Below are 21,016 nucleotides of genomic sequence, written 5' to 3'. Positions count from 1 at the left end.
TACGTAATTCCAGTGTTAGTGCGCATGTGCTCAAAATCCTCGTCAGGTTGGACGCCTTCCTCCAATCATGTTTGAGAAGACTGTCTGGAGCTCCTGGAATGTGGGGAAGGCGAACCCGTGCACAACCTGCAAGAGTATATAAATAGGAGACGGTCGCCTCTGCCTTTCAGATGCGCTCCGTGCGCCAGCGGCGAAGGACCTGAAAGAGGGGAATCGCTGCTGTGGGTCCCGGGGACCCTTGCTGTGTAAAGTAGACTGGTTTTCCGTGGGCAGCAGACATCGCCGCCATGCACGGTCCACCGGCCGGTGACAGCGCCTGCCCGCTGCGGATCATTAAGCGGGTTCAGTTCGGTGTGTTGGGCCCGGACGAGCTGGTAAGAGAAAGGGAGCGGGGGAGGCGGGGCTAGACCCGGAAGTGCGGGGCGGCTGATGCTGATCGTGGTGCGTGTGCGCAGCTCCCGCGACTACAGTCGTGACCGAGGCCTTCTATCGTGACACGATATCGTGTATATATATATATGTGTATATGTACACATACGCTGTATATGAAGATGCTCTTTACATTGTTTTAGTATAATGTCGTGATTGAGGGATTCTATAACTTGGTGTGATATAATGTTTATAGTCAGCTGTGTGTGTGTGTGTGTGAAGCCACGCGGTTATGTTTGTGTATAATATGCAACAAAAATGTGAGTGTGTATGTATATATGTGTATATGTGTATGTATGTGTATATGTGTATGTATGTGTATGTATGTATGTGTGTGTATGTATGTATGTATATGTATATATATGTGTATGTATGTGTGTGTATATATATGTGTGTATGTATGTATGTGTGTGTGTGTGTGTGTGTGTGTGTGTATATATATATATATATATATATATATATATATATATATATATATATATATATATATATATATATATATATATATATATATATATATATATATATATATATATATATATATATATATATATATATATATATATATATATATATATATATATACACACACACACACACACACACACACACACACACACACACACACACACACACGTGCGCACACATATATACATACATATATATACACGTACGTACGTATATATATATACACACGTACGTACGTGTATACACACACACGCGCGCACGTACGCGTGTATACGTGCGCGTGTGCGCGCACGCGTGTATGCGCGCGCACGCACGTATGCGCGCGCACGCACGTATGCGCGCGCACGCACGTATGCACGCGTGTATGCGCGCGCACGCGTGTATACGCGCGCACGCGTGTATACGCGCGCACGCACACGTGTATACGCGCGCACGTACGCGTGTATACGCACGCGTGTATACACACAATCGCATACATGTAGACAGACACGCACGTACGTACGTACGTACATGTAGACGCACGCACGTACATGTAGACAGACACGCACGTACGTACGTACATGTAGACAGAAACACGCACGCACGCACGTACGTACATGTAGACATGTAGTAAGAGAGAAAGAAAGTAAGAGAGAAAGAAAGTAAGAGAGAAAGAAAGTAAGAGAGAAAGAAAGTGAGAAAGTGTGTCTGTCTGTCTCACACACACGTACATATATATACACACACACACACGTGCGTGCGTGCATATATACACGTACGTGTGTGTGCGTATATATACACACACGCGCGCGTGTATATACGCGCGCGCGTGTGTGTATATATACGTACGTACGTGTCTGTCTACATGTACGTGCGTGTCGCACGTACATGTAGACAGACACGTACGTACGTATATATACACACACGCGCGCGTATATACACGCGCGCGTGTGTGTATATATACGCACACACACGTACGTGTATATATGCACGTGTGTGTGTGTATATATATGTACGTGTGTGAGACAGACACAGACACAGACAGACACAGACACAGACACAGACACAGACACAGACACAGACACAGACACAGACACAGACACAGACACAGACACAGACACAGACACAGACACAGACACAGACACAGACACAGACACAGACACACACACACACACACATACACACACACATACACATATATATACACACACACATACACATATATATACACACACACACACACACACACACACACACACACACACACACACACACACACACACACACACACACATACACATATATATACACACACACACACACACACACACACACACACACACACACACACACACACACACACACACACACACACACATATATATATATACACACACACACACACACACACACACACACACACACATACACACACACACACACACACACACACACACACACACACACACACACACACACACACACACACACACACACACACACACACACACACACACACATTCTCTCTCTTTCTCTCTTTCTCTTTCTTTTTCTCTTACTTTCTTTCTCTCTTACTTTCTTTCTCTCTTACTTTCTTTCTCTCTTACTTTCTTTCTCTCTTACTTTCTTTCTCTCTTACTTTCTCTCTTTCTTTCTCTCTTTCTTTCTTTCTCTCTTTCTTTCTCTCTTACTTTCTCTCTTTCTTCTTTCTTCTCTCTTTCTTTCTTTCTCTCTTTCTTTCTTTCTCTTTCTTTCTCTCTCGAGAACCTGTTGGAGCTGCCATCATGTGACTTGGTTGTAAGTTGCCCGGTCGTGGATCTTCAGAACCGGAGATTTTCCGGGAGACCCCAGTCCATGTGTGTAATATCAGGTACATACACCTGTTACATGCCGCAGTAGGTTTCAGGTCATCTGCAGGGTCAGAGATTTGGTCTGACTGTCCTCCCACCTCTCCTCCTGCTCCTTCTTGACCGGTTACAATCTGGCTTCTGACCTCATCATTCCACTGAAACTGAAGTCGCCAATGACCTATTAACCGCCAAAGGCAAGCAACAACTAGTGTACTCCTCCTCCTGGACCTATTTCCTGCCTTCAACACAGTGGACCATTCCCTCCTTCTACAGATTCTCTCATCTCTGGGCATCACAGACTTAGCGCTATCTTGGATCTCGTCATACCTAACCGACCGAACTTTCAGAGTCTCCCACTCTCACACCACTTCCTCATCTCACCCTCTATCCGATGGTGTCCTCCAAGGTTCAGTTCTTGGACCCCTGCTGTTCTCCATCTACACCTTCGGCCTGGGACATCTCATAGAGGCCCACAGCTTTCAGTATCACCTCTACGCTGATGATACACAGATCTACTTCTCTGGACCTAACATCACTTGACAACTAACCAGAATCCCACAATGTCTGCCTATTTCATCCTTATCTGCGCGATTTCTAAAACTGAACATGGACGAAACAGAACTCCTCTTTCCTCCTCCTCATCCTCACTCTACCTCTACCTAACCATCAAAGTCAATGGCTGCTCACTTTCCCCAGTGCCACATGCTCGCTGCCTGGGGGTAACTCTAGACTCTGCTCTCTCCTTCAAGCCACACATCCAAATAGTCTTCACCTCTTGCCGCCTCCAACTCAAAAATATTTCCCGAATCCATACATTCTCTTCCCATGAAGCTACAGAAACACTAGTGCATGCCCTTATCTCCCGCCTGGACTACTGCAACCTCCTGCTCTGTGGCCTACCTTCTAACAGTCTCGCACCCCTACAATCTATTCTAAACTATGCTGCCCGGCTAATCCACCTGTCCTCCCGCTACTCCCCAACCTCTCCTCTCTGCCAATCCCTTCACTGGCTTCCCATTGCCCAACGACTCCAGTTCAAAACACTAACCGTGACCTACAAAGCCATCCACAACCTGTCTCCTTATATCTGTGACCTAGTCTCCCGGTACTTACCCGCATGTAACCTTCAATCCTCACAAGATCTCCTTCTCTACCCCCCCCCTTCTAATCTCCTCTTTGCACAATTGCATTTAAGACTTCTCCCGTATATCCCCCATACTCTGCCATGCCACAACACCTCACTCTCGCCTACCTTGAAAAGCTTCAAAGGGAAACTAAATACCCACCTCGTCCGACAATCCTACAACCTGCCGTAACACTCAGTCCTCCATAGCACCACAAGACCACCTCTACCCTTACCTACTGTATCCTCACCTACCCATGGTAGACTGTGAGCCCTCGCGGGCAGGGTCGTCTCTCTCCCCCTGTAGACTGTGAGCCCTCGCGGGCAGGGTCCTCTCTCCCCCTGTACCAGTCTGTGCCTTGTATTGATTATTGCCCTTACCCTATTATGTATACCCCTTTTTTCATGTAAAGTGCTATGGAATAAATGGCGCTATAATAATTTAAGCGTCTCCCGTCTTGTCTGTTTAATAATTAATCTCATGACTTTTCCTTGTATTTAGAAACGGATGTCGGTGACAGAAGGTGGGATTAAGTATCCTGAGACCACAGAGGGCGGTCGCCCTAAGCTAGGTGGTCTGATGGACCCTCGGCAGGGTGTGGTTGAGCGCACTGGTCGCTGCCAGACATGTGCAGGTAAGCTTTGTGGGGGTCTGGGGGGGCTACTTGGAGCAGTTGGCTGTTGATGTAGCAGCTGTCCGTCTGCTGCCATCTCATGCACGTTTTTGGGGGTCTTCTCACAGGAAATATGACGGAGTGTCCGGGCCACTTTGGACACATTGAACTAGCTAAGCCAGTATTTCATGTGGGATTTCTGGTGAAGACCATGAAGGTTTTACGCTGCGTCTGTTTCTTCTGCTCCAAGTTACTCGTGGATGCGGTAAGCTGGGGTGTCCATGGTGGGCGCCTGTAGTTTCTCTCTCCTTAGACTTTATATTTATTTTTTATTTTCTTTTTTTATAGAACAACCCAAAAATCAAAGACATTTTGGTAAAATCTAAAGGCCAGCCAAAGAAGCGTCTGACACATGTGTACGAGCTGTGTAAGGGCAAAAACATCTGTGAGGGAGGCGAGGAGATGGACAATAAGTTTGGTATGGATCAGAATGAAGCAGACGAGGACATCCAGAAAGAGAAGGTAGGGGCAGGCGAGTGTCTGGGGTGGGCAGAACATCGCCCTGGTCTGCTGTACTCACTGTATCCATGTATTCTTCTCTCAGGGCCATGGTGGCTGTGGTCGTTACCAGCCGAGAATCAGACGTACCGGCCTGGAGCTGTACGCAGAGTGGAAGCACGTGAATGAGGACTCGCAGGAGAAGAAGATTCTGCTGAGTCCGGAGAGGGTCCATGAAATATTCAAGCGCATCACAGACGAGGAGTGCTTCATCCTGGGAATGGAGCCGCGATACGCTCGGCCCGAGTGGCTGATTGTTACAGTTCTGCCAGTACCACCGCTGTCTGTGCGGCCTGCAGTTGTCATGCAAGGGTCAGCGAGGAACCAGGTTGGTCGCGGTTATTGTGTAGAAATGGTGGAAGTGGTGACAAGCATGTGCAAACCCTAATCCTTCTTTCCTCAGGATGATCTGACACACAAACTGGCTGACATTGTGAAAATTAACAACCAGCTGAGGCGGAATGAACAGAACGGCGCCGCAGCCCATGTTATTGCGGATGACGTGAAGCTCCTGCAGTTCCATGTTGCCACAATGATAGACAATGAGCTACCTGGGCTTCCTAGGGTAAGTGAGGAGATCTGAGGGCCTGGCTGTCACCTGAAGCATTGATGCAAATGCGTCAGACATGAATGCTGTGTTTTTACATGCTCTGCTGTATTCTCAGGCTATGCAAAAGTCTGGCCGTCCTCTGAAGTCCGTGAAGCAGCGATTGAAGGGAAAGGAAGGAAGAGTCCGTGGAAACTTGATGGGAAAACGTGTTGATTTTTCTGCTCGAACAGTTATCACCCCTGATCCAAACCTCTCCATCGACCAAGTTGGGGTCCCGAGATCGATTGCTGCAAATATGACTTTTCCAGAGATAGTTACTCCCTTCAACATTGATCGGTGAGATCCCAGATGTCTTGTCTTTGTGGCCTCCCTGTTCTATATCCTGGCTCCATAGCAAAGTTCCCCCCGTTCTCTATATCCAGGGCCCGTTGCAGGATTGAGCCCCACCTGTTCTCTATATCCCGGGTCCGTAGCCGGATTGGCCCCACCTGTTCTCTATATCCAGGGCCCGTTGCAGGATTGAGCCCCAAGTTCTCTATATCCCGGGCCCGTTGCCGGATTGGCCCTCCCCCACCCCCCCTCCCCATTCTCTATATCCCGGGACTGTTGCCGGATTAGCCCCCCCCCCCCCACTGTTCTCTATATCCTGGGCCTGTTGCTGGATTGGCCCCCCTGTTCTTTATATCCCGGGTCCATAGCTGGATTGACACCCCCCTCCCCCCCCGTTCTCTATATCCCGGGTCCGTAGCCGGATTGGCCCCCCTGTTCTCTATATCCTGGGCCTGTTGCCGGATTGTCCCGACCCCCCCCCCCCCTTCTCTATATCCTGGGCCTGTTGCTGGATTGGCCCCCCTGTTCTTTATATCCCGGGTCCATAGCTGGATTGGCCCCCCTGTTCTTTATATCCCGGGTCCATAGCTGGAATGGCCCACCTGGTCTTTATATCCCAGGTCCGCAGCCGGATTGGCCCACCTGTTCTCTATATCCAGGGACTGTTGCCGGATTGCCCCCCCCAACAACCACCTTCCCCCCCCCCCCCCCCCCCCGTTCTCTATATCCTGGGTCCATAGCTGGATTACCCCCACCAACACCCCCCCCCCCACCCCTCGTTGCCGGATTGGCCCCCCCCTGTTCTCTATATCCAGGGCCTGTTGCCGGATTGCCTCCCCCCCGTTCTCTATATCCCGCGTCCGTAGCTGGATTGACACCCCCCCCCCAAGTTCTCTATATCCCGGGTCCGTAGCCGGATTGGCCCACCTGTTCTCTATATCCAGGGACTGTTGCCGGATTGCCCCCCCCCCAACAACCACCTCCCCCCCCCCACCCCCCCCCCCCCCAACGTTCTCTATATCCTTCGTCCATAGCTGGATTACCCCCACCATCCACCCCCCCACCCCTCGTTGCTGGATTGGCCCCCCCCGTTCTCTATATCCCGGGTCCGTAGCCGGATTGGCCCCCCTGTTCTTTATATCCAGGGTCCGTAGCCGGATTGGTGAAGTGGAGTCTATTTGCTAACCGTAGTTAAGGCTTTCTTTATCCTGCAGCTCTAAAACATCAGCTTTTTGTTGCTTGTCCTCAGGCTACAAGAGCTGGTAAGACGGGGAAACAGTCAGTATCCTGGAGCCAAATACATCATTCGAGATAATGGGGATCGCATTGATCTCAGATTTCACCCTAAGCCCAGTGACCTGCATTTACAGATTGGCTACAAGGTGAGTGGCTTTGTGATGCCTCCCATAGTAAGGTAAAGCACCGGCATTAGACACCCTACCTACTCTTACTCTGTGGTTCCTACCAGGTTGAGCGACATATGTGCGATGGTGATATAGTCATCTTTAACAGACAGCCAACGCTGCACAAAATGTCTATGATGGGGCACCGAGTCCGCATCCTGCCCTGGTCCACCTTCCGGCTGAACCTCAGGTGAGTCCTCTGTCTGACATGTTGCACTTTATGCCATTTTAGTTCGGGAGCTTAAAATGTCTTATTTCTCCAGTGTCACCACTCCGTACAATGCGGACTTTGATGGGGATGAGATGAATTTGCATCTTCCGCAGTCTCTGGAGACGCGGGCAGAGATCCAAGAGCTTGCCATGGTACCTCGTATGATCGTCACTCCTCAGTCCAACCGACCAGTTATGGGAATTGTGCAGGACACGCTGACTGCAGTTAGGAAATTCACAAAAAGGGACGTTTTCCTGGAAAGGGTGAGTAACTCCAAAGTGTCCTGAAATGTGAGCTGCTAAAGGCTGCAGGGAAGGTCATAATTGTCACTCTTGCTCCAGATAATGGGGTTCTAATTTCCCAAATGCTGTGTAAACAAAGGTTCGAATAGCACTTAGGTCAGCCTCGTCGGCAGAGATGGTTAGCCTTGTTTACTGTAGCACTTAGGCCAGGCTCCTTTGTTCATCTCTAGTCTTCTAGTACATTACATTGTTCAGTATATTAGGCTGGGCTAATACTGGGCTGCGCTAGTCCTAGTCTAGTGTTATGTAAACAAGGGTTAGGCCAGCCTCATTCTTCTAGCCATCATTAGTCTTTTATGATGTATATCGGGCTTAGGCCAGCCTCATTCATCCTACCATCGTTAGTCCTGTATGATGTGTACTAGGTTTAGGCCGAGCTCATATCTTATCATCACTGATCTTGTGTGATGCTCTTAGCCCTGGCTTGTCTCTGGACGTTACTGGTCCTGTGTGTTGTGCTTTGGCTGGGCTCCTCTCTGGACATCACTGGTCCTGTGTGTTGTGCTTTGGCTGGGCTCCTCTCTGGACATCACTGGTCTTGTGTGTTGTGCTTTGGCTGGGCTCCTCTCTGGACATCACTGGTCCTGTGTGTTGTGCTTTGGCTGGGCTCATATGTGGACATCACTGGTCCTGTGTGTTGTGCTTTGGCTGGGCTCATATCTGGACATCACTGGTCCTGTGTGTTGTGCTTTGGCTGGGCTCCTCTCTGGACATCACTGGTCCTACGTGTTGTGTTTAGTCCGCGACTCCTCTCTGGACATCTCTGGTCCTGTGTGTTGTGCTTAGGCTGGGCTCATATCTGGACATCACTGGTCCTGTGTGTTGTGCTTTGGCTGGGCTCATATCTGGACATCACTGGTCCTGTGTTGTGCTTTGGCTGGGCTCCTCTCTGGACATCACTGGTCCTGTGTGTTGTGCTTTGGCTGGGCTCATATCTGGACAGCACTGGTTCTGTGTTGTGCTTTGGCTGGGCTCATATCTGGACATCTCTGGTCCTGTGTGTTGTGCTTTGGCTGGACTCCTCTCTGGACATCTCTGGTCCTGTGTGTTGTGCTTAGGCTGGGCTCATATCTGGACATCACTGGTCCTGTGTGTTGTGCTTTGGCTGGGCTCATATCTGGACATCACTGGTCCTGTGTGTTGTGCTTTTGGCTGGGCTCATATCTGGACATCTCTGGTCCTGTGTGTTGTGCTTTGGCTGGGCTCATATCTGGACATCACTGGTCCTGTGTGTTGTGCTTTTGGCTGGGCTCATATCTGGACATCTCTGGTCCTGTGTGTTGTGCTTTGGCTGGACTCCTCTCTGGACATCTCTGGTCCTGTGTGTTGTGCTTTGGCTGGACTCCTCTCTGGACATCTCTGGTCCTGTGTGTTGTGTTTAGTCCGCGACTCCTCTCTGGACATCACTGGTCCTGTGTGTTGTGCTTTGGCTGGGCTCATATCTGGACATCACTGGTCCTGTGTGTTGTGCTTTGGCTGGGCTCCTCTCTGGACAGCACTGGTCCTGTGTGTTGTGCTTTGGCTGGGCTCATATCTGGACATCTCTGGTCCTGTGTGTTGTGCTTTGGCTGGACTCCTCTCTGGACATCTCTGGTCCTGTGTGTTGTGTTTAGTCCGCGACTCCTCTCTGGACATCACTGGTCTTGCATGTTGTGCTTAGGCTGGGCTCATATCTGGACATCACTGGTCCTGTGTGTTGTGCTTAGGCTGGGCTCCTATCTGGACATCACTGGTCCTGTGTGTTGTGCTTTGGCTGGGCTCATATCTGGACATCACTGGTCCTGTGTGTTGTGCTTTGGCTGGGCTCATATCTGGACATCACTGGTCCTGTGTGTTGTGCTTTGGCTGGGCTCATATCTGGACATCACTGGTCCTGTGTGTTGTGCTTTTGGCTGGGCTCATATCTGGACATCACTGGTCCTGTGTGTTGTGCTTAGGCTGGGCTCCTATCTGGACATCACTGGTCCTGTGTGTTGTGCTTTGGCTGGGCTCATATCTGGACATCACTGGTCCTGTGTGTTGTGCTTTGGCTGGGCTCATATCTGGACATCACTGGTCCTGTGTGTTGTGCTTTTGGCTGGGCTCATATCTGGACATCACTGGTCCTGTGTGTTGTGCTTAGGCTGGGCTCATATCTGGACATCACTGGTCCTGTGTGTTGTGTTTAGTCCGCGACTCCTCTCTGGACATCACTGGTCTTGCGTGTTGTGCTTGGGCTTTGCCAGACCTCTGTAATAATTCATTATTTTTTTTTTTTTTTTCTTTCTTTCAGGGAGAGGTGATGAATTTGCTGATGTTTCTATCCACATGGGATGGGAAGGTTCCTCAGCCGGCCATCCTGAAGCCTCGTCCTCTCTGGACAGGGAAACAGATTTTCTCTCTGATTGTACCAGGACACATCAATGTTATCCGGACTCACAGCACCCACCCAGATGATGAGGATAGTGGTCCCTATAAACACATCTCCCCGGGAGACACAAAGGTGAGCCATGGAAGGTGTTATCCGGCTGAAGTCTGGCGGCTCTGGATCTAGCTACCGCTTTATCTCATTTGTAATCTTCAGGTCATTGTAGAGAATGGAGAGCTGATCATGGGGATATTGTGCAAGAAGTCACTGGGGACGTCTGCGGGATCGCTGGTCCATATCTCGTATCTGGAGATGGGACATGATGTCACTCGTCTCTTCTACTCCAATATCCAGACTGTCATCAATAACTGGCTGCTCATTGAGGGTGGGTGTACGGACAGTGGGGGCTACGATTTATTGTGTACATTGCTGTGGACCCTTCTGATGGCTGCAGCTTTTTCTTATGCAGGTCACACTATTGGGATCGGAGACTCTATTGCTGATGCTAAGACTTACCAGGATATCCAGAACACCATCAAAAAAGCGAAGCAAGATGTGATAGAGGTGAGGCAGGTGGAGCTTGGTTCTCATAGGCCTGAGCTGCCTTCAGTGATTGAGCACTCAGTATCGTTTTCTGTCCAGGTCATCGAGAAGGCCCATAACAATGAGCTGGAGCCCACCCCTGGAAACACTTTACGTCAGACCTTTGAGAATCAGGTGAACAGAATACTCAATGATGCCAGAGATAAGACTGGCTCGTCTGCCCAGAAGTCTTTATCAGAATATAACAACTTCAAGTCCATGGTGGTGTCAGGAGCCAAGGGATCCAAGATCAACATCTCCCAGGTGAGCGACGGCTTGGTAGTAGGTGCTGACTGCGATCAGCATGAAGGGTGCTGCGTGGACCTGATTCCTGTGGTGTTTTTATTTTTTTTCTAGGTCATTGCTGTGGTCGGTCAGCAGAATGTGGAGGGTAAACGCATCCCCTTTGGCTTCAAACATAGGACGCTGCCTCACTTCATCAAAGATGATTATGGCCCTGAGAGCAGAGGCTTTGTGGAGAACTCCTACCTTGCCGGCCTTACTCCCACAGAGTTTTTTTTCCATGCTATGGGAGGAAGAGAGGGTTTAATTGATACAGCTGTGAAGACTGCAGAAACAGGTGCGATTGTAGCCCCCATCTTTCTACACTCTGCTGTATATGGAGGCAGAAGGGTGCAGGGGTGAGGGTAGTTGTCAGGGTTTATTATGGGCAGATCAATGTCTGAATGTGCCTCCACAGTCCGGAGGGGTAAAGCTGATGAGTCTCCCTTCTGCTTCTCACCAGGTTACATCCAAAGACGTCTGATTAAGTCTATGGAGTCTGTAATGGTGAAGTACGATGCTACAGTACGTAACTCCATCAATCAGGTGGTACAGCTGCGGTACGGCGAGGATGGGCTGGCCGGAGAAGGCGTGGAGTTCCAGAATCTTGCCACTCTGAAACCGTCTAACAAAGCCTTTGAGAAAAAGTGAGTATTGGCTTTATATGGGTGGGAGCGCAATGCCATAAATGTAGGTTACGCTGATGCTGACCTGTGTTGCTCAGGGGTGGGGTTTGTGCCGTTGTTACTCAGGGGAGGGGCCGGAGTGTTGCTGAGGGAAATGGTAAGGTTCTGGTGCTGACGCCTGTCTTTGAGGGTCTCTCCCTGATGCCAGCCTGTTTATCACTCGATGGGGTCTTGTGCTTATGCCTGTCTGTGGGACTGAGCACAGGAAATTGGGAAGTGTATGTACTGATCGTCTGTCCATGGCCTGGGTGGGCCGGCGCTGGGCCTTGGGCTCGTCCTGGGTGGGCCGGCGCTGGGCCTTGGGCTCGTCCTGGGTGGGCCGGCGCTGGGCCTTGGGCTCGTCCTGGGTGGGCCGGCGCTGGGCCTTGGGCTCGTCCTGGGTGGGCCGGCGCTGGGCCTTGGGCTCGTCCTGGGTGGGCCGGCGCTGGGCCTTGGGCTCGTCCTGGGTGGGCCGGCGCTGGGCCTTGGGTTCGTCCTGGGTGGGCCGGCGGTGGGCCTGGGTGCCTTCTGGGTTGGCTCGTGTTGACGTCTGCCTTTGCGTCTTAGATTTAAGTTTGACTACACAAATGAGCGAGCTCTGAGGAGGACATTGCAGGAAGACGTGGTGAAGGATATCCTCAGCAATGCGCACATTCAGAATGAGCTGGAGAAGGAGTTTGACAAGATGAAGGAAGACAGAGAGGTCCTTCGGGTTATTTTTCCTACTGGTGACAGCAAGGTAAGTGACAGTCGGGTAGTGGCCGCTGTATATTGTGTGGCAGCTTTGGTGTTGACCACAGTCTTGTCTCCTTAAGGTGGTTCTACCGTGTAATCTTCTCAGGATGATCTGGAACGCCCAAAAGATATTCCACATAAACACCCGCATGCCCTCAGACCTGCACCCCATTAAAGTGGTGGATGGTAGGCATCATACAGTATCTGTCGCTGGCCAATATAATCCTCTTGCCTTCGATAGTTAAGCTTTTCTTTCTCCTGTAAGGTGTGAAAGACTTGAGTAAGAAGCTGGTGATTGTAAATGGAGATGATCCTTTGAGTCGCCAGGCGCAGGAGAACGCCACTCTCCTGTTCAACATCCACCTGCGCTCCACACTGTGCAGCCGCCGGATGGTGGAGGAGTTCAGGCTCAGCGGTGAGGCCTTCGACTGGCTGCTGGGAGAAATAGAGTCTAAATTCAACCAGGCCATTGTAAGTGTTTTGCAGCTGCTGTTAGTCTTACTGCACACATTACTTTGGAGTGTTAATGACCCCTTTTTTTTTTTTTTTTTTTTTTTTTACAGGCTCATCCGGGAGAGATGGTCGGAGCACTAGCTGCTCAGTCTCTAGGTGAGCCAGCCACTCAGATGACTTTGAACACTTTCCACTATGCTGGTGTCTCTGCTAAAAATGTCACTCTGGGAGTGCCTCGTCTGAAAGAGTTAATAAATATTTCAAAGAAACCCAAGACTCCTTCCCTCACCGTCTTTCTGCTGGGCCAGTCTGCTCGAGATGCTGAGCGTGCCAAGGTTAGTCTCCTAGCATGGCATCTTCTGGGGTTCACCTCCTGCCGGGCGACGCTCACACTTGTCGTTTCATTCAGGACATTTTGTGCCGCTTGGAACACACAACTCTGCGGAAAGTTACAGCCAATACTGCCATTTACTATGATCCAAACCCACAAAATACTGTGGTGGCAGAAGACCAGGAGTGGGTGAATGTCTACTATGAGATGCCAGACTTTGATGTCAACAGAATTTCCCCATGGCTGCTTCGTGTGGAACTGGACCGCAAACACATGACTGACCGTAAACTGACTATGGAGCAGATCGCTGAGAAGATCAATGCTGGTGAGTTCTCAAGGGTTGCCGTGTGCTTGTCACCCCGAGCCCCCTCATGCCGTGTGCTCATCGCGCCCGCCCCCAACTCATGCCGTGTGCTCATCGCGCCCCCCCCCCCCACCTCATGCCGTGTGCTCATCGCGCCCCCCCCCCTCATGCTGCGTGCTCGTCGGCACCCCAGCCCCCTCATGCCTTGTGATTGTCGTGGCCCCCCCCCCCTTTCCCTTCATGCCTTGTGCTCGTCACCCCCAGCCCCCTCATACCTTGTGATTGTTGGCGCCCCCTTACATGCCTTGTGGTCGTGCGCCCACCCCCCCCCCCCCCAAACCTCATGCCGTATGGTCGTCGCCTCCCCCGCTCCTTTCATGCCGTGCGCTTGTCGCCCCCTCATGCCTTGTGATTGTTGGCGCCCCCTCAAGCCTTGTGGTCATCGCCCCCCCCCCCCCATCTCATGCCGTGTGCTCGTCGGCACCCCAGCCCCCCTCATGCCTTGTGATTGTCGGCGCCCCCCATCATGCCGTGTGCTCGTCACCCCCAGCCCCCTCATGCAGTGTACTCGTCGCTCCCCCCTCATGCCTTGTGGTCGTCGGCAGCCCAGCCCCCTCATGCCTTGATTGTTGTCACCCCCCCCCCCCCCCTCCATGCAGTGTGCTCATTCCCCCCTCATGCCACGTGCTCTCTTTCCAGGCTTTGGCGATGATCTCAACTGTATATTTAATGACGATAATGCGGAGAAGCTGGTTCTGAGGATACGGATCATGAACAGTGAGGAGAACAAGATGCAAGAGGTGAGAAGAAGCCTCTGAAGCAATAGGAGTCGCAACCCTGGAGTGTTACTCACCTTATTACTTTCTGCTCCCAGGAAGAAGAGGTGGTGGACAAGATGGACGACGATGTCTTCCTGCGTTGCATTGAGTCCAATATGTTGACAGACATGACTCTGCAGGGGATTGAGCAGATCAGTAAGGTAGGTGGTTCTGGGAAGTCTGCTGTGAAGAGAAGTTGGGACTACTGCTGCAAGCCTAGATCCTTTTTGGTCAAGGCGGGTCCTGATGGCTCTTAAGGACGTTTTTGTAGTAGATTCACTTGTTGGGGTTTTTGACTGAGCTTTTGTTTTTTGTCTCTTCAGGTTTATATGCACTTACCACAGACAGACAACAAAAAAAAGATCATTCTGACAGAGGATGGAGAGTTCAAGGCACTGCAGGAATGGATCTTGGAGACGGACGGCGTCAGCCTGATGAGGGTTCTGAGTGAGAAAGATGTGGATCCTGTGAGGACAACCTCAAACGACATTGTGGAGATCTTCACTGTGAGTCCTGTCTGTTTTGTCTTTTTTTTTTTTTTTTTTTTCTGTAAATTTGGGCATCGTCTTGACATCTCGCTCTTCCAGGTTCTTGGAATCGAGGCTGTCAGAAAAGCGCTGGAGAGAGAATTGTATCACGTCATTTCGTTTGATGGTTCTTACGTGAACTATCGCCACTTGGCCCTTCTGTGCGACACGATGACCTGTAGAGGCCACTTGATGGCAATCACTCGTCACGGTGTTAACAGACAGGACACGGGACCTCTCATGAAATGTTCCTTTGAAGAAACGGTTGGTGTTGCTCATCCACTCAGATGACTGACTGCTGTTTGTGGTGACAGGCTTGGGTTTACCTGCTCTTATTCCTTCAGGTGGATGTCCTCATGGAGGCGGCAGCGCATGGTGAAACCGATCCCATGAAGGGGGTGTCTGAGAACATCATGTTGGGGCAGTTGGCGCCCGCTGGCACTGGTTGTTTTGATTTATTATTGGATGCCGAAAAATGTAAATTTGGAATGGAGATTCCTACAAATATCCCAGGACTTGGAGCCGCAGGACGTGAGTAGCGATGGGGTCTATTTATATAACTATTACATCTGATCCCCTTATGAATGTATCTAATATTTGGTCTGTTTTATTTAGCAACTGGAATGTTTTTTGGAACTGCCCCGAGCCCAATGGGCGGAATGTCTCCTGCGATGACTCCGTGGAACCAAGGTGCTACCCCGGCCTACGGCGCATGGTCTCCAAGTCTAGGTATGTGAGGGAAAACCACAGTGCCCTGAAGTCTTGTATTATGTGGTCACCTGCACTGCTTGTATGGTTGGTGGTGATGGTGCTGGATCACCATCCAAGAGATATTTAAAAAAACAAGTCTTTAGTTTACAGCAGACCTTATTTCCCGTGGGCGGCTCGTGTGTAATTACCTTACAAAGACGTCCCGATGTGGAGAGGAGCCTGAGGAAGGTTCTGCCCCATATGTAAATCCTCCATATCCCCTGCAGCCGGCTCGTGTGTAATTACCTTACAAAGACGTCCCGATGTGGAGAGGAGCCTGAGGAAGGTTCTGCCCCATTGGTAAATCCTCCATATCCCCTGCAGCCGGCTCGTGTGTAATTATCATCCAAAGACGTCCCGATGTGGAGAGGAGCCTGAGGAAGGTTCTGCCCCATATGTAAATCCTCCATATTCCCTGCAGCCGGCTCGTGTGTAATTACCTTACAAAGACGTCCCGATGTGGAGAGGAGCCTGAGGAAGGTTCTGCCCCATATGTAAATCCTCCATATCCCCTGCAGCCGGCTCGTGTGTAATTACCTTACAAAGACGTCCCGATGTGGAGAGGAGCCTGAGGAAGGTTCTGCCCCATATGTAAATCCTCCATATTCCCTGCAGCCGGCTCGTGTGTAATTACCTTACAAAGACGTCCCGATGTGGAGAGGAGCCTGAGGAAGGTTCTGCCCCATATGTAAATCCTCCATATTCCCTGCAGCCGGCTCGTGTGTAATTACCTTACAAAGACGTCCCGATGTGGAGAGGAGCCTGAGGAAGGTTCTGCCCTGATTGTGAATTCTCCATATTCCCCGCGGGTGGCTCGTGTGTAATTATCATCCAAAGACGTCCCGATGTGGAGAGGAATGTGACGATGCTGCAGCCATTATAGCACGTTTAGGCCACCCAGGCTGCTCACATTAGCACCAGCAATTTGTAGCCCAGTGTTCTCGGGTTTAAAAAGAAAAAAATCATCTGAGAAACTCTGGAGAAATTGCCTAACCACTGGTTATACCACCAAATCATTGTGGTGCCGAGCTGTTAGTGCACCTAGAATGGAGACTAGCGAGGTCTAAGGATTTGTCCATTATACCACACCATAATCCCTGGAGTATGAAGGACCTTGTGATTCCTTCATAACGTCTGGCTGAGTCTAATCTCGTGCAGACGCCTGCAGATGCTTTGTTGAAGACTCTGATGCCTTAGTACGCCATATTTCAAATCTGATGATCTGTCCGTGCAGATTGTTTATGCCTCTTGTTCAACACCTGGGACATGCATTGTTGATCAGTGCTTTTCTCGGCCTGCACATGTTGCGATTTGTCGTAGCGATAAGCCAATCACATTTCAAGCATTCTGTCCATCTCCGCTTGCATCCATCGGTGAGAAGTGTGCGATCCCTCTAGTTTAGCGAGGAACCAGTTGTTCCACAAGAAAATGTGATCTGTAATAATTTTCAGATCTTAGTGTACATTGCTCGTCTTATGTCAATGGCTTCTCTTGATGGGATGGCTTCATGTGGTTTTCAGGTCCCACATACACATGTAGCAGGGAGCAGTGGGAGCAGTCCTGTACATTAATGGTGATAACTGTTTTATTTTACAGGCAGTGGCATGACTCCTGGCGCGGCCGGCTTCTCTCCCAGCGCAGCCTCGGATGCTAGTGGCTTCAGTCCTGGCTATTCCCCAGCTTGGTCTCCCACTCCAGGTTCTCCTGGTTCTCCAGGCCCCTCAAGTCCATACATTCCTTCTCCAGGTAAGGGCCCTCTTTTTGCTGGTTACCAGGTTTCCCCAGAGTCCAGATATAAAGTGTGAATATGATGACCTCTCGGAGCAAGCAAGGCTTTACTTGGATTGATGCTCCGAGGCATGTCTCATCACTTCTATGTGTTCCTTACTAATGACATAGAATACATCTGGCAGTGATGTGCCCATGCATCTGTGTTGCGTGATTAGTCTGGAGCTCAGGCAGTTTTTGCTCACAGCCAGACAACCACTTTACCTTCTCTATTGCAGGTACAGCCCAATGGCTTTCTTCAGCTTGTTCACCCACACTCAGCTTTAGGTCTTACATGATTGTTAATGTATTGCAGTCAGTATCCATTTTGCCTGGACAAGTACTGAGCCATATTTCGTTGACCTATTTTGTTTTCTATCACCCCTACAGGTGGAGCAATGTCTCCCAGCTATTCCCCCACATCTCCAGCCTATGAACCAAGGAGTCCTGGCGGCTATACTCCACAAAGTCCAAGTTACTCTCCAACGTCGCCCTCGTACAGTCCAACCTCTCCTTCATATTCTCCCACAAGCCCGAACTATAGTCCCACTTCCCCCAGCTACTCTCCCACTTCCCCAAGCTACTCACCGACTAGTCCGAGCTACTCGCCAACCTCTCCGAGTTATAGCCCAACCAGCCCCAGCTACAGTCCTACATCCCCAAGCTATTCGCCAACCTCACCGAGCTACAGTCCTACTTCTCCCAGCTACAGTCCTACTTCTCCCAGTTACTCCCCCACTTCTCCAAGTTACTCCCCTACTTCCCCCAGTTATTCTCCCACAAGTCCCAGTTATTCGCCCACTTCTCCCAGCTATTCTCCTACATCACCGTCGTACAGCCCAACTTCACCATCCTATTCACCTACATCCCCATCATATAGCCCAACATCGCCCTCCTATTCTCCTACCTCTCCCAACTACTCACCAACTTCTCCTAACTATACACCCACCTCTCCCAGTTACAGTCCCACTTCACCCAGTTACAGCCCCACCTCTCCTAACTATAGTCCTACAAGCCCAAGTTATTCTCCAACATCACCCAGTTACTCTCCTTCAAGTCCACGTTACACCCCGCAGTCTCCGAGCTATACTCCCAGCTCCCCCAGCTACAGCCCCAGTTCACCCAGCTATTCCCCAACAAGCCCCAAATATACACCAACAAGCCCATCCTATAGCCCAAGCTCTCCGGAGTACACACCGACTTCCCCTAAGTATTCTCCTACTTCACCCAAGTACTCGCCAACTTCTCCCAAGTACTCGCCTACATCCCCTACTTATTCTCCAACAACTCCCAAATACTCGCCTACATCTCCAACATATTCTCCCACATCGCCAGTGTATACGCCTACGTCCCCCAAATACTCGCCTACGTCCCCAACATACTCACCGACCTCTCCTAAGTATTCACCAACTTCACCCACCTACTCGCCAACCAGTCCAAAAGGCTCCACTTATTCTCCTACATCCCCAGGATACAGTCCCACATCGCCAACCTACAGTCTTACAAGCCCAGCGATTAGTCCAGATGACAGTGATGAAGAAAACTGAGGCAGTTTCCTCTGATTCTCTCCGTGATTGGGAGCTTCGCTTGTGTAAGAAATTCTCACCGCGATCAGTCTGTTCCAAGTGCATTGCCGCTTTCATCTTGTGCGGATCAGGGTTGGCGATGTCAGGAGGCCACGCTGTGTTCATAAGTTGGGAATTCATCAATATAATCTGATCGCCGCCGCGCATTATTTATAGCTCAGTATAAGAGACTTCAGAGTTTTAGTTGTGATTATTCTCGGGCTGCTGGATTTGTCGGCAGTCCCTTTCTCTATATTTCTTTGAAAATGTTAAAATGTTTGAGATAGTGACATTCTGTATGTGTAAATAAAAAAAAAATAAAAAATTGTTGTAAACTTCCAAAGCTCGGTTTGGTTCTTGATCACACATTGGGGGATATTTGGGACTGGGCTGATAGTAATGCGATGCCCCAGGTAATGGTTCACTGTGCCTGTCTGAGAGTAACCTGGGATGTCCATGGTTTGGAAAGCCTTGGCGCGTAACACTCGTGTTCATTTCAGAAATAGTCCACATGAAAATGAGCAGCTTAGTAATAATCTTACCAGACACATCTGCTTGTTTCTCTGCCAGAACTGATCAGTCATCTCCATTCTGAGGTAAAATCTGTAGTCAGTGAAGACTTTCCCATTACTGAGAGGAGGTGGCAGCTGGTGCGCATGAGATTCTATGCTGACAGGAAGAGGGAGGAGCTAGAGGCAGAACTCCGCCCCTCCCTCATCAGTAGCTGCCATCTATCTCAGTAATGGAAAAAGTCTTCACAGATTAGAACAGATTTTACCTCCAGAATTAAGAATTTTGAGTGACCAATTCTGGCAGAAAATGAAACAAGTTTGTTTTAACATTTATTACAGAGTTGCTTATTGTAATGTGTACTATTGCGTTATGAAATAATTAAACAGACGGTTACGCTTTTAAGCCCTTCCAGTAGAAGCTGGCTTTCACCTTTCTGACCAGGCCAAGTTTTTCAGGTCTGACTTATCAGTTTGACTGTGCAGCTTCCACATATGAGGGAAGCCTGGACGGTGAATGTCACTACAGAAAGAGGTCACAATGAGGGACATTATTACAGGATGGGGGATATTATTACAGGATGGGGGACATTATTACAGGATGGGGGACATTATTACAGGATGGGGGACATTATTACAGGATGGGGGATATTATTACAGGATGGGGGATATGGGTTACAAGCACACAAATGACACAAGACTTCACAAAGCAAAGGGAAACCAATGTACATGCAAAATAGCATGCACAATACGGGTCTGTCACAAACCTAGCGGATGGGAGAGCACACAGACTCCCACCCGCTGTCCGATCTGTGATGAATTTCCCTCCCACCCCGATGTCTAATATGTTGGCGCTTCACTGTACGTCCTCGTCACTAGTGCCAACACGTGACGTTCCGTGCCCCCAAGGGGTACATAAGGTGCACTAGACGCAGTGTTACAATGACACCCTGTGGGCACAATGAGTCACAGGATGTAGAGTGGGTCGCACAATCTCCGCCGCGACAACCCACTCTCACAACACCAACAGACCCTTATTACTAAGCTCCAGTGAAACAGGATTTGTCGCTTCGGTAGTCTGCGACCAGTTTAGATATAAGCCGTTAGCAGGATTATATCGGGCCAGAAACTAGCCCTTGTAACGTAATTCTAAACTGAGCGCACAGACATAGGATTCATGGATTGAGACAAAAAGAGCAGCCAACGATTAAATGATATAATTAATCGCCTTAGGGGAACACTAGATAATACAAAATATACAAGAAGAATTCACAAATTTTATGGTTAGAAATGTGGATATGAGTTAGCAAGAGTTGCAAGTAGATCTGTATATCTAACAGTTACCTTTTTATTCTTTACGATTTAAGCCTGGTACTGGCTCGGCACAGAGAGGCACTGTGGAGCCACTGGTTTCCTTGGAACTCCACATGTTACTGGGAGTGACCTCCCTGGGAGAACCCCTTCTAAAATGTCCACTTGGGTTTTGATGAACTCATGATCCATCCACCTGGTGACCTATGACAGGGCTGCACATGGGATGTACCTTCAGGTTCCAGAAAATAAG

At 49.7% G+C, this 21,016-nt stretch overlaps 2 protein-coding genes across 2 annotated transcripts in view; one reads left to right on the top strand and one right to left on the bottom strand.

Annotated features, from left to right (window-relative positions):
• The window catches only part of LOC142304428 (sodium/potassium-transporting ATPase subunit beta-2-like), a 307,300-nt gene that overhangs the window by 266,169 nt on the left and 20,115 nt on the right, over positions 1 to 21,016 (bottom strand). The gene's annotated exons all lie outside the window — the stretch shown is intronic.
• Positions 166 to 19,280, top strand: POLR2A (RNA polymerase II subunit A). Its single transcript, XM_075346769.1, has 29 exons — positions 166 to 374; positions 4,352 to 4,484; positions 4,592 to 4,728; positions 4,812 to 4,985; positions 5,068 to 5,349; positions 5,425 to 5,586; positions 5,687 to 5,907; positions 7,151 to 7,283; positions 7,370 to 7,494; positions 7,568 to 7,778; positions 10,090 to 10,299; positions 10,381 to 10,549; positions 10,634 to 10,728; positions 10,807 to 11,010; positions 11,104 to 11,326; positions 11,492 to 11,675; positions 12,261 to 12,432; positions 12,509 to 12,614; positions 12,694 to 12,899; positions 12,992 to 13,216; positions 13,291 to 13,537; positions 14,216 to 14,316; positions 14,391 to 14,495; positions 14,658 to 14,840; positions 14,922 to 15,125; positions 15,206 to 15,392; positions 15,477 to 15,590; positions 17,208 to 17,357; positions 17,769 to 19,280. The coding sequence occupies exons 1-29, from the start codon at positions 288 to 290 to the stop codon at positions 18,923 to 18,925; spliced, it is 5,907 nt and encodes a 1,968-aa protein (XP_075202884.1). The 5' UTR covers positions 166 to 287; the 3' UTR covers positions 18,926 to 19,280.

Source organism: Anomaloglossus baeobatrachus, chromosome 4, assembly GCF_048569485.1.
Source record: "Anomaloglossus baeobatrachus isolate aAnoBae1 chromosome 4, aAnoBae1.hap1, whole genome shotgun sequence".
NCBI classification, from domain to species: Eukaryota; Metazoa; Chordata; class Amphibia; order Anura; family Aromobatidae; genus Anomaloglossus; species Anomaloglossus baeobatrachus.
This window is presented reverse-complemented; position numbering and strand designations above follow the sequence as displayed.